Here is a 14,312-nt window from a genome sequence, read left to right on the forward strand (position 1 = left end):
GCCACTCCTTTGTTGCGTTGACCGTGTGTTTTGGGTCATTGTCATGCTGGAATACCCACCCACGACCCATTTTCAATGCCCTGGCTGAGGGAAGGAGGTTCTAACCTAAGATTTGACGGTACATGGCCCCGTCCATCGTCCCTTTGATGCGGTGAAGTTGTCCTGTCCCCTTAGCAGAAAAACACCCCCAAAGCATAATGTTTCCACCTCCATGTTTGACGGTGGGGATGGTGTTCTTGGGGTCATAGGCAGCATTCCTCCTCCTCCAAACACGGCGAGTTGAGTTGATGCCAAAGAGCTCCATTTTGGTCTCATCTGACCACAACACTTTCACCCAGTTGTCCTCTGAATCATTCAGATGTTCATTGGCAAACTTCAGACGGGCATGTATATGTATTCTTGAGCAGGGGGACACTGCGGGTACTGCAGTATTTCAGTCCTTCATGGTGTAGTGTGTTACCAATTGTGTTCTTGGTGACTATGGTCCCAGCTGCCTTGAGATCATTGACAAGATCCTCCTGTGTAGTTCTGGGCTGATTCCTCACCGTTCTTATGATCATTGCAACTCCACGAGGTGAGATCTTGCATGGACACCCAGGCCGAGGGATATTGACAGTTCTTTTGTGTTTCTTCCATTTGCGAATAATCGCACCAAATGTTGTCACCTTCTCACCAAGCTGCTTGGCGATGGTCTTGTAGCCCATTCCAGCCTTGTGTAGGTCTACAATCTTGTCCCTGACATCCTTGGAGAGCTCTTTGGTCTTGGCCATGGTGGAGAGTTTGGAACCTGATTGATTGATTGCTTCTGTGGACAGGTGTCTTTTTTACAGGTAACAAGCTGCGGTTAGGAGCACTCCCTTTACGAGTGTGCTCCTAATCTCAGCTCGTTACCTGTATAAATGACACCTGGGAGCCAGAAATCTTTCTGATTGAGAGGGGGTCAAATACTTATTTCCCTCATTAAAATGCAAATCAATTTATAACATTTTTGACATGCGTTTTTCTGGATATTTTTGTTGTTATTCTATCTCTCACTGTTCAAATAAACCTACCATTAAAATTATAGACGGATCCTTTCTTTGTCAGTGGGCAAACGTACAAAATCAGCAGGGGATCAAATACTTTTTTCCCCCACTGTATCAAGGTGACATCTAGATGGTTATCAATATTAGCTATTTCTTGTGTAGGCTGCGATTCCGTGATACAGCTGCCCAGTGAGAAGCACCTCAGTTCGGCAGACTTGCCGTGCAGCCCAATCAGCCACGCAAAACTGCCTCGAGTGGCAAAAAATCTGCCCAATTAGCCGATTCGCTTTTCATACACCCACTCCTTTTGACACACACACTCGCTGGGTTTCTTCACGGCACCCAAATCATAAACAGATTTAATGCATTGCTCAGTTATGTATAGAGCCATGTCATCGTGGAATGTTCTGTTACTCAGTTATATATCAGGTATGTATAGAGCCATGTCATCGTGGAATGTTCTGTTACTCAGTTATGTATAGAGTCATGTCATCGTGGAATGTTCTGTTACTCAGTTATATATAGAGCCATGTCATCGTGGAATGTTCTGTTACTCAGTTATATATAGAGCCATGTCATCGTGGAATGCTCTGCCACAAGAGGTTACTCAGTTATGTATAGAGTCATGTCATCGTGGAATGTTCTGTTACTCAGTTATATATAGAGCCATGTCATCGTGGAATGCTCTAGAGTTACTCAGTTATATATAGAGCCATGTCATCGTGGAATGTTCTGTTACTCAGTTATATATAGAGCCATGTCATCGTGGAATGTTCTGTTACTCAGTTATGTATAGAGCCATGTCATCGTGGAATGTTCTGTTACTCAGTTATATATAGAGCCATGTCATCGTGGAATGTTCTGTTACTCAGTTATATATAGAGCCATGTCATCGTGGAATGTTCTGTTACTCAGTTATATATAGAGCCATGTCATCGTGGAATGTTCTGCCACCAGAGTTACTCAGTTATATATAGAGCCATGTCATCGTGGAATGTTCTGCCAACAGAGGTTACTCAGTTATATATAGAGCCATGTCATCGTGGAATGTTCTGTTACTCAGTTATATATAGAGCCATGTCATCGTGGAATGTTCTGTTACTCAGTTATATATAGAGCCATGTCATCGTGGAATGCTCTGCCAACAGAGGTTACTCAGTTATGTATAGAGCCATGTCATCGTGGAATGTTCTGTTACTCAGTTATATATAGAGCCATGTCATCGTGGAATGTTCTGTTACTCAGTTATATATAGAGCCATGTCATTGTGGAATGTTCTGTTACTCAGTTATATATAGAGTCATGTCATTGTGGAATGTTCTGTTACTCAGTTATATATAGAGCCATGTCATCGTGGAATGTTCTGTTACTCAGTTATATATAGAGCCATGTCATCGTGGAATGCTCTGCCACCAGAGGTTACTCAGTTATATATAGAGCCATGTCATCGTGGAATGTTCTGTTACTCAGTTATGTATAGAGCCATGTCATCGTGGAATGTTCTGTTACTCAGTTATGTATAGAGCCATGTCATCGTGGAATGTTCTGTTACTCAGTTATGTATAGAGCCATGTCATCGTGGAATGTTCTGTTACTCAGTTATATATAGAGTCATGTCATCATGGAATGCTCTGCCACCAGAGGTTACTCAGGCAAAAAAGCAAGGTTTTAAAAAACGGAAAAAATATCTTGTATCACAGCGCCACCACTCTTTCTAAAGATGTAATTTAACTGTACTGTACATATGAATATGTATGAATCGTGTGTAAATAGTATTTTTGTTGTCTCTTGGTGACTTTCCTATATATAACGCTTATTTTAATTAAATATTTTGTTTTGTTCTTGTCCATTACTGTATTTTATGTGGACTCCAGGAAGAGTAGCTGCTCCTAATAAACTCGCCAAAACTCCAGTCACCATATTGGGCTGCAGCTACCCACTTCCTTGACGACAACTTCCTTCACAACAGCTCTGTTCTGCTCCGCAAAGTGCAAGAAGTATGAATGCTCTGATTTCTGCGGAGGCCGGATTGACCATGCGGACCCTTTAATTAAGGGGGAAATGCTAGCTAGCTTTACCACCCTGTGTTAGTATGTTTTACTCATAGTTATTGCTATGAGTCTGAAATGTGGAACTTGATTTGAATGCTTTGAATATTCATCTTTGTTAAATCTATTCAATAAAAGTCTAAATTAAAAATGTCAATAGTAGGATTCTTCAGCAATTGTTTTCTGTGTTACATCTGGAAAATTGAAATAAAATGTGCATATTTCCTTTAAAGGGATACTTCTGGATTTTGGCAATGAGTCAGATGATACAATTTTTATCTCTGAGTGCAGTTTGAAGGAAGTTGTTAACTAGCGTTAGTGTGCTGGTAGATAGCGCAATGACTGAAAGTCTATGCTATCACTAGTTAGCATTGACTAGAAAAACTCTAACTTCCTTCATACTGGATGCATGGTATCCATGAGTTCATCTGACTCTGGGGAAGTAGATAAAGGGCTTAATTGCCAAAATCCTGAAGTATCCTTTTAACATTTTGTGTTGTGTCCGTATTCTTTTTGATAAGTGAGGCATGTTTATAAATGGGAAAACAGAAATTACAGTATATTGACTGCACAGAATCCATACACAGACCTTTAATGTTGGTTTTATAGATCAGAGTGGCAAACTGCTCAGTTAATTACCATGAAGTGCTTAGCTATGAATGGGAAAATTGATGACTACTTTGACTGCAGAGAATTCATAAATAGACCCTTCATGTGTGCGTTAAAGACCAGTATGACCAACTTAATTGTGATGTAGAGGGCTGTTAATGAGTTACGAATGAGAACTACAGTTTGAACCGTAAAATTTACCCTGAGGATTCAACCCTGTGGGGATCTTTATGCACCATTGACCTCAGTGAGAAGAAGAAGGTAAGGTAAGTCCATTGGGGGAAATGTCAGAAACACACTTTTGAGAAAAGCCATAATGATGACACTATGCTGTCATTGTAATGATGCATCTATTAAGATACATAAATTTGAGCTCTTGCATACCATGACATGAATGTGGTATAGATATTGATGTATTTAATTAACCTTTAACAATGTGGTTTGGACCTGTTATAACACGTTCATGAAATGCTTATAGATGTGTAATGCAGGTGTTATGCATATGTAGTCAAAGTAAGTCGTTACCCATTATACAAACGAGTATTTACCAGACCTGGGTTGAAATACTATAAATTGTATTTCAATTATTTTAAGTAAGTATTTAGACAAAGTTCCTTTGAAAATACAAGTAAAGTATTGACATGCATTTTAAAAAAAACTCAAAAACACAGAAAATTGAATTTTCAAATACAAATATTTAAATACTTTATGTATTTAAACCCAGGTCTGTGTCACGTCCTGACAAGTAAAAGGGGTTATTTGTTATTGAAGTTTGGTCATGGCGTGGCAGGGGGTGTTTGTTTTATGTGTTTCGGGGTTTTTGATTTATGTTCTATATTTTCTATTTCTATGTTTATTCTAGTTTTCTATGTTGTGTTTTTCAATGACCTCCAATTAGAGGCAGCTGGTTGTCGTTGTCTCTAATTGGAGGCCATATTTAAGTGTGTTCATTTTTCACTTGTGTTTTGTGGGTGGTTGTTTCCAGTATAGTCTGTGCACCTTATTGGACTGTTTTCGTCGTTTGTTTTGTTTAAGTGTTTTTCCTTTAATAAATAAGAAGATGAGCACTTTACCCGCTGCGTTTTGGTCCACTCCTTACGACGCCCGTGACAGTCTGTTTGGTCCTAGGGGTATTTGAAATGTATTTATAGAAAATTAGAGCCTTGTTCGATGCTGTTGACAGCAACCCTCCGATATATGGAGGTCTTTACCATTGAGGGTGAATAACCTATATAAAAAAAATGAATTATGATGCAAGTAATAACATAACGTAATAGCAATATAAATATGACAGATTTTCTTAATTTTGGGGAACGGATGTTGATTTAATATACCGGTATGTTTATTGTCATATACATTTTTACAATATATTCCGGCAGAATATGGTTGGGGCATTATGTGTTATGGTGGGTAGTTATTATTATATATCAACTGGAGCGACAACTGCAGCATTATTTTGATGAATGAATGTGAAACACAACCTTTCAGATTTAAAAATAATAATAATTCCAGGAGGAAACATATTGACAGCAAAGAAAATAACAAGCCAATGTATGTTATTAATAAGACTGTTAAACCAATGGGGGATAGTTGTTTACTATTCCACTACTGCCCCTTTCCCTCTCCCTTCTCTCTGTCTTCTCTTCCTCCCTCTCCTTTTTTCTCCCTCTCCTTTTTCTTCCCTCATTATTGTGATCTCAACATTTGAGCAACAATCTGTTCCAATTGAGACAATAGAGGGAGTTGAGAGAATTCTAGATTAAGTATCAACCATCAGTGGTCTGTCATTTGAAGCAACACGTCACTTTCTCATGTTAGCTCTACACTACCTATCCCAAATGAGTGCAGGTGTTAGATTCCTAGGTTAGTGATAGGTTGAAGATGAATTCAAAGGTTTGGTGATTACATCGTGATTACTGTTTTTCTCCATGTAAAATCTTGGATTAGATAGCTTTGAGGAAGGGATGGTGTTTTGTACCCTCGCTTGTGGTTTTAAAAGGTTATTTTGGGGGGTAATATCAGCGATTAGTATCAGGGATTATGGTCAGTAATTGCATCTCTTTGAATGGATAGACATTTTGTGAATAAATTCTGGGATTGGTGGGAAAGTTAAGTAAATGATATTGGAGACTCTAATGGGAGATTTTTCCAGATTAGTATTAGTGTTGAGGAAAGAATTAGGTGTTGGGGGAGTTTACCTTCTCAATTGGAGAGTTGCTGGGTGGTATCGGGCCTTCATTTTCTTCCTCGAGCCAATTCCTGCGAGCCAGTTCCTCCCATTCTGCCTGCATCTTATCCCAGAACTCTGTGTCCGACTGATGAGAACAGAAGAGAAAGAGGTGTTGGAATTTATTTCTGCTTCACAATGGCCCAATCCCATAATCATCCACTGGACATATCCCATTCCCATGGCCCTTGGTGACACCCTTATGGGATCTAATGGGAGCTAGATACTACAGGGTCATGTTCATTAGAGCACACTGTAGCAAACTGTTTCTCAACAGAAAATGAACGTTTCACCTTTTTCACATAGGATATCCCCGTTTCACTCATTATTGGTCTGTTTTCTTCCGTTTCGTTCATATTGAAGACAACCCTAGTGTAAGCAATATGGTATAAACTCCACATAGCCTTCGGTGTTTGTGACAATACAAAAAAAGTATAAATACAATGCTAGTTAGAGCTAATAGGGAGGGTCAACAATTAAAGGGTCTAGAGAGGTAAAAGCAATGAAATAGTTTAGGATTGGGTCATTGGCTTTATGTACCATTCTCTTCCAAATCTTCAATGAGCTATTTCCAATCTAACCATTATTCGCTGTCCCCGACCCAAAATAATATCTTGGTTGACAGAGGGTCGTCTGTTCTTTCGACCAGTCAATTGGTAGACATTTTAAAACGTGTATTTTTTCATTTATAAACGTTTTAATAAAATCAACTATATGCACTGAGCTTGTCTGATGTTTAAGCACACTGTTTGATGAAATAATTAACACACACAAATGACTCAAGAGAGAGCCAGAGATCAAGAAAAAAAGAAAAAGAATTTGAAGAACAATGTTCCCAACTCTCCTTCTCCTGCTGCTACTGGCCTTCGCAGATTCTGACGTTAAACTCCTGAAGTTGCCGGTAATAGGCTACATCAGGGGTCGGCAACCTTTTTCATGTGGAATTTACAATTTATCTTACCATTTCTACCGATCTGCATGCAAGTTATGATTTTCAAAAGCATTTTCATGGAGCAGTTTCATTTACATTTTTATAACATCTTAGTATCTCAAAATCAATGTCATGTAGTTAATCTAAATTCTATCTAAATCGAAATGAAAATTATACAAATCAATCTAATGCAAGAGCACCTGCCTCTGCCAAATGAACACATTGAAGAGATAGCCTAAACCGTGAGCCATTAGCAGATAAATATCTTTGTGCAGAACACAGAGAGAGGCCTATATAACAATGCAAGTAACTTGTATTGCCAACTACCTAAAAGAAAACCTACAAATAAAAACATTTTAGGTAGAAAATACCCTAATAAAAATAAATGTCCTATAAATCACATTGGCTACGCATGGCAGTTTGTTCAGGTTCTTTGAATCGCATCCATCTCTCTACACCGCCTGTCTACAACGAACTTGAAATATTGTATCAACTATCAACTGGGTCCGGCCCACTGGATAAGGGCATGACATTTTTCCCTTTCACCCAGAGGCTCGGTGGTTATCGAAAGGGAGAGAGCTGGAAAGATTTTCTAATACACTGAGGAACTATTGTCATTCTCAATAGATGTAAAAACAGACTTTACTTGCTGTTTAAGGTGAAGACACAATTACTTTGAGAAGCCCCACAGTTCATTAGTGGTGGTGAGTTAAGACAATCAGAAATACTATCTGACATCCCCAAATGGGCACATTTATACATTTACGTGCTGGCTAGGTAGCCTATGCCTACCTCTATGCACAATCAGGTGCGCGTCCTTACTCAACATTGACAGGAGCGCTCCAAACAAAAGACAATGAATAAATTGACAAAACTAGTAAATGAAATGAACCAAAACGTGTCTTACAAGTGTAGCATAGGTTGTGAGCTCTGCAAACAACGTGTCCACTCCGATAATGAGAACAGTAAACGACTGTAGAAATAATATAGCCTATTGAATGTATTAACAGAAATTACCGAAACCAAAGAAACATTGTAGATTAGAAATGATGGGGATTTATGGTAAATGTACTACTGGTGATACACACTACATGACCAAAAGTATGTTGACACGTGGTCGTCGAACATCTCATTCCAAAATCATGGGCATTAATATGGAGTTGGTCCCCCCTTTCCTGCTATAACAGCCTCCACTCTTCTCGGAAGGCTTTCCACTAGATGTTGGAACATTGCTGCAGGGACTCGTCCGTCAGACTTCCAGATGGTGAAGTGTGATTCATCCCTCCGGAAAACGTCTTTCCACAGCTCCAGAGTCCAATGGCGGCGAGCTTTACACCACTTCAGCCGACGCTTGGCATTGCGCATGATGATGTTGGGCTTGTGTGCGGATGCTCGGCCATGGAAATCCATTTCATGAAGCCCCCAACGAACCGTTCTTGTGCTGACTTTGCTTCCAGAGGCAGTTTGGAACTTGGTAGTGAGTGTTGCAACCGAGGACAGACAAATCGTCTGTCCTCGGTCGCAACACTCACTATCAAGCTACAAGCTTCAGCACTTGGCTGTCCAGTTCTGTGAGCTTGTGTGGCCTACCACTTCGCGGCTGAGCCGTTGTTGCTCCTAGACATTCCACTTAACAAACTATGGAGATTGCATGGCTGTATGCTCTATTTTATACACCTGTCAGCAACAAGTGTGTCTGAAATAGCCGAATCCATTAATTTGAAGGGGAGTCCACATACTTTTCTATATATAGTGTACGTAATAGGGAATTGATAGACACTAACAATCAAAGGGAAAACCATTCACACAATTAAGGTATGAAACAATGAACGTGCACGAATTGGCAGAACAGATCGCATTCTGGAGAGAGACGTGCCTTGTGCATCTTAGCCACATTCCCCTTCTTCTTAACTCAACATTTTTTTATTTTTTTTATTTCACCTTTATTTAACCAGGTAAGCTAGTTGAGAACAAATTCTTATTTACAACTGTGACCTGGCCAATATAAAGCAGTGCGACACAAACAAAAACACAGAGTTGCACATGGAATAAACAAGCGAACAGTCAAATTTAAAATGATACCCAAGACACATTATCTTCACACATACTGTAGGCCTAAGGAATACTTAACAAATGGTGTCATGTCCAAAGGAGAAGCTATTTATGGAAAAACCAATACAATTTTGAAACTAATGCAATTTCACTTATTTTCTTAATATTATAAAATTGCTTGGCGTGCCAAGGCAAATACCCTCGCGTGTGTCTTATGTTGCAGATGCCTGTCTTAGAGTGATGGACTGTGTCACGTCCTGACCATAGTAAGATGTTATTTTCTATGGTACAGTGGTCAGGGCGTGACAGGGGTTGTTTTGTGTTTTTCTATGTTTTCTATATCTATGTTTAGCTCTAGTTTTCTATTTCTATGTTGTTGTTTTTTGGGATGATCTCCAATTAGAGGCAGCTGGTCCTCGTCTCTAATTGGAGATCATACTTAAGTAGGGTTTTTTTCCACGTGTGTTTGTGGGTAGTTATCTTCTGTTTAGTCTATGTACCTGACAGAACTGTGCGCTTTTGTATTTTTTCTCTTTGTTATTTTTCCTTTAGTGTTTTGAGTTATAATAAATATCATCATGAGCAATTAACACGCTGCGCTTTGGTCCCCTCTCTACGATAGCCGTACAGACTGACATTCCCGCGGCCTCCACAATGGATTAGTCCACTGAGACAGGCACGAATCAGACAGCTGTCTCATGGGCCCCTCAACAAACAGAATCTGTCAACCAAAAGCCTATCGACAAACAATTGACCAGTTGCCTAAATGGGGTCAGCCCTAATATCCACAAACTTGCAAGGACCAAGCTAGTGCATTCGGAAAGTATTCAGACCCCTTCACTTTTTCCACATTTTGATACATTACAGCCTTATTCTAAAATGGATTAAACATATGTTTTTCTAAAATCAATCTACACACAATACCCCAGAATGACAAAGTGAAAACAGGTACTTAGAAATGTTTGCATATTTATTAAAAGTATTCAGACCCTGAGAAAAATCGACTCCAATTGCGTGTTTTGCTTGTGTTTGCATGCCCCCACTGGCCTCTGTCCAAGACAACACACTGCGATTTGAACAAAAATCCATAATTTCACCAATTTACTGAAGCATATTTCTCCCGCTGCTAAATGTGGGTCTTGTCAGTTCAAATTAGCCTCAATAGATAGATACGCTATATTTGGAAAGAAGCCATCTTCAATGGGAACAGAAGAAACAAATACATTGCCAAATCTTCTGATGAACTTTTTTTTAAGTAATCTTTTTTTGGACAGTCTGCTGAGACCAAGGTCTGTTTTACAGATGAGCCCTGTATCACACATACACATCAATATACAAAAAGCAAAACACAATCATATAAAACAAATGCATTCTTCAGTAAAAATGTCCTCAATCAGCCACCTGACTTGCCCTAGCCACCAATTTTTCCAATTTGAGAGAGTTTGAGATTATTCCATAAGTAAGGTGTAAAAAAACTAAAAGCAGATTTACCTAACTCAGTGGAGATCGAAGGGATCTCCAGAGTAAACCATCCCTGAGGCCGAGTATGGTAGCTCGTATGTCTGTAGGTTCCCAACGAAGCACGACGGAAGTCTATGCAAGAGGGCTTTATAGAGTGCAATGCATCAATCTACAAGACTTCAAAGAGGGCCAGTCTACTTTCTGATACAGAAAGCAGTGATGTGCACTGAACCTGTCACCCGTAATAAAGTGTAATGCGTTACGATAAACTTTGTCCAATGGCTTCAGCACAGTGGCAGCTGCATTCATATAAGCGATATCACCATAACCGGTATGAATGTTGACTGAATTATTTGTTTTCTGCTATTTAATGAAAGGCATCCTATTCCTCTCAAGGAACCCTGACTTAACACCATCAGAAGAAAAACATTGTGTCCTGTCTGTCAGGTAGTTTTCAAACCAAATGCAGGCTGCCTAACCCAGGCCAATTTCAGACAGTCTACAAATGAATAATGGTGACAGGTCAAGTGTCGAAAGCCTTCCACAGGCCTATAAGAAGGGCAGCACAATGCTGCCTTTTGTCCAAGCAATTTACAATGTCATTTATCATCAAAGAAGAAGCAGATATAGTGCTGGCCCGAAACCAGACTGATGGACACTGGAAAATATCTAAGCTGTGTTGATTAAAGATTGAACATTTTTCAATAGTCAGAGCGGTCACCACCTTTATGCAGAGGAAGCACATGGGCAGCCTTCCAGAGCCTAGGGATAGCACCCAAGATAATTGTCAGGTTAAAAATGTGTCAATAATTCTGCAATTAGAGGAGCAGAATGCTGCAGCAAGAAAGGATCAAGCAAATTAGCCCCAGAAGTTGATGGATCTTCCATCATGCCAACTAGAGGCTGGGAGAGGGAAAAGCAGTCGATTGACTGATCAGGGTAAATTAAAACCACCATTTCTTTCAAATAAAAGTCCTGCGGAGATAACACATTGATTAAAATAATCACTTATCAAATGTTTCTCAGTAAATAGGCAGGGAGGGAGATTAATTTCCGCGCTTTAGTGCTTTAACTGTTTTCCAAAATTTAGACGGGACACCATCAGAATATGAGATACAAAGTAGCATGATTTAGCTTTCCTGATTGAGGAGGTGTATCTATTTCTCAATTGCCTGAAAAGCTGGCAATCAGCTAAACAGTAAATCAATGAAACAGATAAATGTGTATTTTGGCTCATGGCAAAACCTATAACCAAAAGTTAAAAAAAAATATAAAACAAATGGGGATAGTGATATTTAGAGAACATGACGCCACAAGAGATTATTTCACATACAGTACCAGTCAAAAGTTGACACACCTACTCATTCAGGGTTTTTTCTTTATTTTTACTATTTTCTACATTGTAGAATAATAGTGAAGACATCAAAACTATAAAATAACACACATGGAATCATGTGGTAACCAAAAAAAGTTTTTTTTTATATTTGAGATTCTTCAAAGTAGCCACCCTTTCCCTTGATGACAGCTTTGCACAGTCTTGGTATTCTCTCAACCAGCTTCATAAGGTAGTCACCTGGAATGTGAAGATAGCCCTATTTGGTAAAAGACCAAGTCCATATTATGGCAAGAAATTCTCAAATAAGCAAAGAGAAACGACAGTCCATCATTACTTTAAGAAATTAAGGTCAGTCAATTTCATCAATGCAATTTCATCAATGTGTCAAGTGCAGTGTCTGTTTGCTCCTCATTACACACCACGGACCAACAGATTCTTTAAATCAACAACATAGGAATCACTACAAAACGTATTGTATGACCTCTATATTAGGCCCAGTCTTTGGAACTTTGGTTTTCCTAGATATGGCTACTATATTGTGATCACTACATCCGATGGATCTGGATACTGCTTTCAAGCAAATTTCTGCAGCATTAGTAAAGATGTGATCAATACATGTTGATTATTTCATTCATGTGCTGTCCGTAACTACCCTGGTAGGTTGACTGATAATCTGAACCAGGTTGCAGGCACTGGTTACAGTTTGAAACGTTTTCTTGAGTGGGCAGCTTGATGAAAGCCAGTAAATAACTAAATCACCCAGAAAATACACTGCTCAAAAAAATAAAGGGAACACTAAAATAACACATCCTAGATCTGAATGAATGAAATAATCTTATTAAATACTTTTATCTTTACATAGCTGAATGTGCTGACAACAAAATCACACAAAAATAATCAATGGAAATCCAATTTATCAACCCATGGAGGTCTGGATTTGGAGTCACACTCAAAATTAAAGTGGAAAACCACACTACAGGCTGATCCAGCTTTGATGTAATGTCCTTAAAACAAGTCAAAATGAGGCTCAGTAGTGTGTGTGGCCTCCACGTGCCTGTATGACCACCCTACAATGCCTGGGCATGCTCCTGATGAGGTGGCGGATGGTCTCCTGAGGGATCTCCTCCCAGACCTGGACTAAAGCATCCGCCAACTCCTGGACAGTCTGTGGTGCAACGTGGCATTGGTGGATGGAGTGAGACATGATGTCCCAGATGTGCTCAATTGGATTCAGGTCTGGGGAACGGGCGGGCCAGTCCATAGCATCAATGCCTTCCTCTTGCAGGAACTGCTGACACACTCCAGCCACATGAGGGCTAGCATTGTCTTGCATTAGGAGGAACCCAGGGCCAACCGCACCAGCATATGGTCTCACAAGGGGTCTGAGGATCTCATCTCGGTACCTAATGGCAGTCAGGCTACCTCTGGCGAGCACATGGAGGGCTGTGCGGCCCCCCAAAGAAATGCCACCCCACACCATGACTGACCCACCGCCAAACCGGTCATACTGGAGGATGTTGCAGGCAGCAGAACGTTCTCCACAGTGTCTCCAGACTGTCACATGTGCTCAGTGTGAACCTGCTTTCATCTGTGAAGGGCACAGGGCGCCAGTGGCGAATTTGCCAATCTTGGTGTTCTCTGGCAAATGCCAAACGTCCTGCACGGTGTTGGGCTGTAAGCACAACCCCCACCTGTGGACATCGGGCCCTCATACCACCCTCATGGAGTCTGTTTCTGACCGTTTGAGCAGACACATGCACATTTGTGGCCTGCTGGAGGTCATTTTGCAGGGCTCTGGCAGTGCTCCTCCTGCTCCTCCTTGCACAAAGGCGGAGGTAGCGGTCCTGCTGCTGGGTTGTTGCCCTCCTACGGCCTCCTCCACGTCTCCTGATGTACTGGCCTGTCTCCTGGTAGCGCCTCCATGCTCTGGACACTACGCTGACAGACGCAGCAAACCTTCTTGCCACAGCTCGCATTGATGTGCCATCCTGGATGAGCTGCACTACCTGAGCCACTTGTGTGGGTTGTAGACTCCGTCTCATGCTACCACTAGAGTGAAAGCACCGCCAGCATTCAAATGTGACCAAAACATCAGCCAGGAAGCATAGGAACTGAGAAGTGGTCTGTGGTTACCACCTGCAGAACCACTCCTTTATTGGGGGTGTCTTGCTAATTGCCTATAATTTCCACCTGTTGTCTATTCCATTTGCACAACAGCATGTGACATTTATTGTCAATCAGTGTTGGTTCCTAAGTGGACAGTTTGATTTCACAGAAGTGTGATTGACTTGGAGTTACATTGTGTTGTTTAAGTGTTCCCTTTATTTTTTTGAGCAGTATATAATATCACATACATTATCAAGCATTTCACACATTATCAAGCATTTCTGTTATCCAGATACTGACTGGTAGCACTTGGTGGTCTATAGCAGCTCCCCACCAGAATGGGCTTTAGGTGAAGCAGATGAACCTGTAGCCATATTACTTCAACAGTATTTAACATGAGATCCTCTCTAATCTTTACAGGAATGTGGTTCTGAATATAAACAGCAACACCTCCACCATTGGCATTTCTATATTTTCTGTATATGTTATAACCTTGTATTGCTACCACTGTATCATC

The 14,312-nt window shown here is 40.4% G+C and overlaps 1 protein-coding gene across 2 annotated transcripts in view; it reads right to left on the minus strand.

Moving 5' to 3' along the window:
* The window catches only part of pex5lb (peroxisomal biogenesis factor 5-like b), a 170,073-nt gene that overhangs the window by 24,424 nt on the left and 131,337 nt on the right, over positions 1–14,312 (minus strand). For both annotated transcript variants that reach the window (XM_014139167.2, XM_014139164.2), the window contains one exon: positions 5,881–5,997. In XM_014139167.2, coding sequence (XP_013994642.2) covers positions 5,881–5,997 — 117 coding nt within the window. The remainder of the gene's footprint in view (positions 1–5,880; positions 5,998–14,312) is intronic.

Source organism: Salmo salar, chromosome ssa14 (assembly GCF_905237065.1).
Source record: "Salmo salar chromosome ssa14, Ssal_v3.1, whole genome shotgun sequence".
Taxonomy (NCBI): domain Eukaryota; kingdom Metazoa; phylum Chordata; class Actinopteri; order Salmoniformes; family Salmonidae; genus Salmo; species Salmo salar.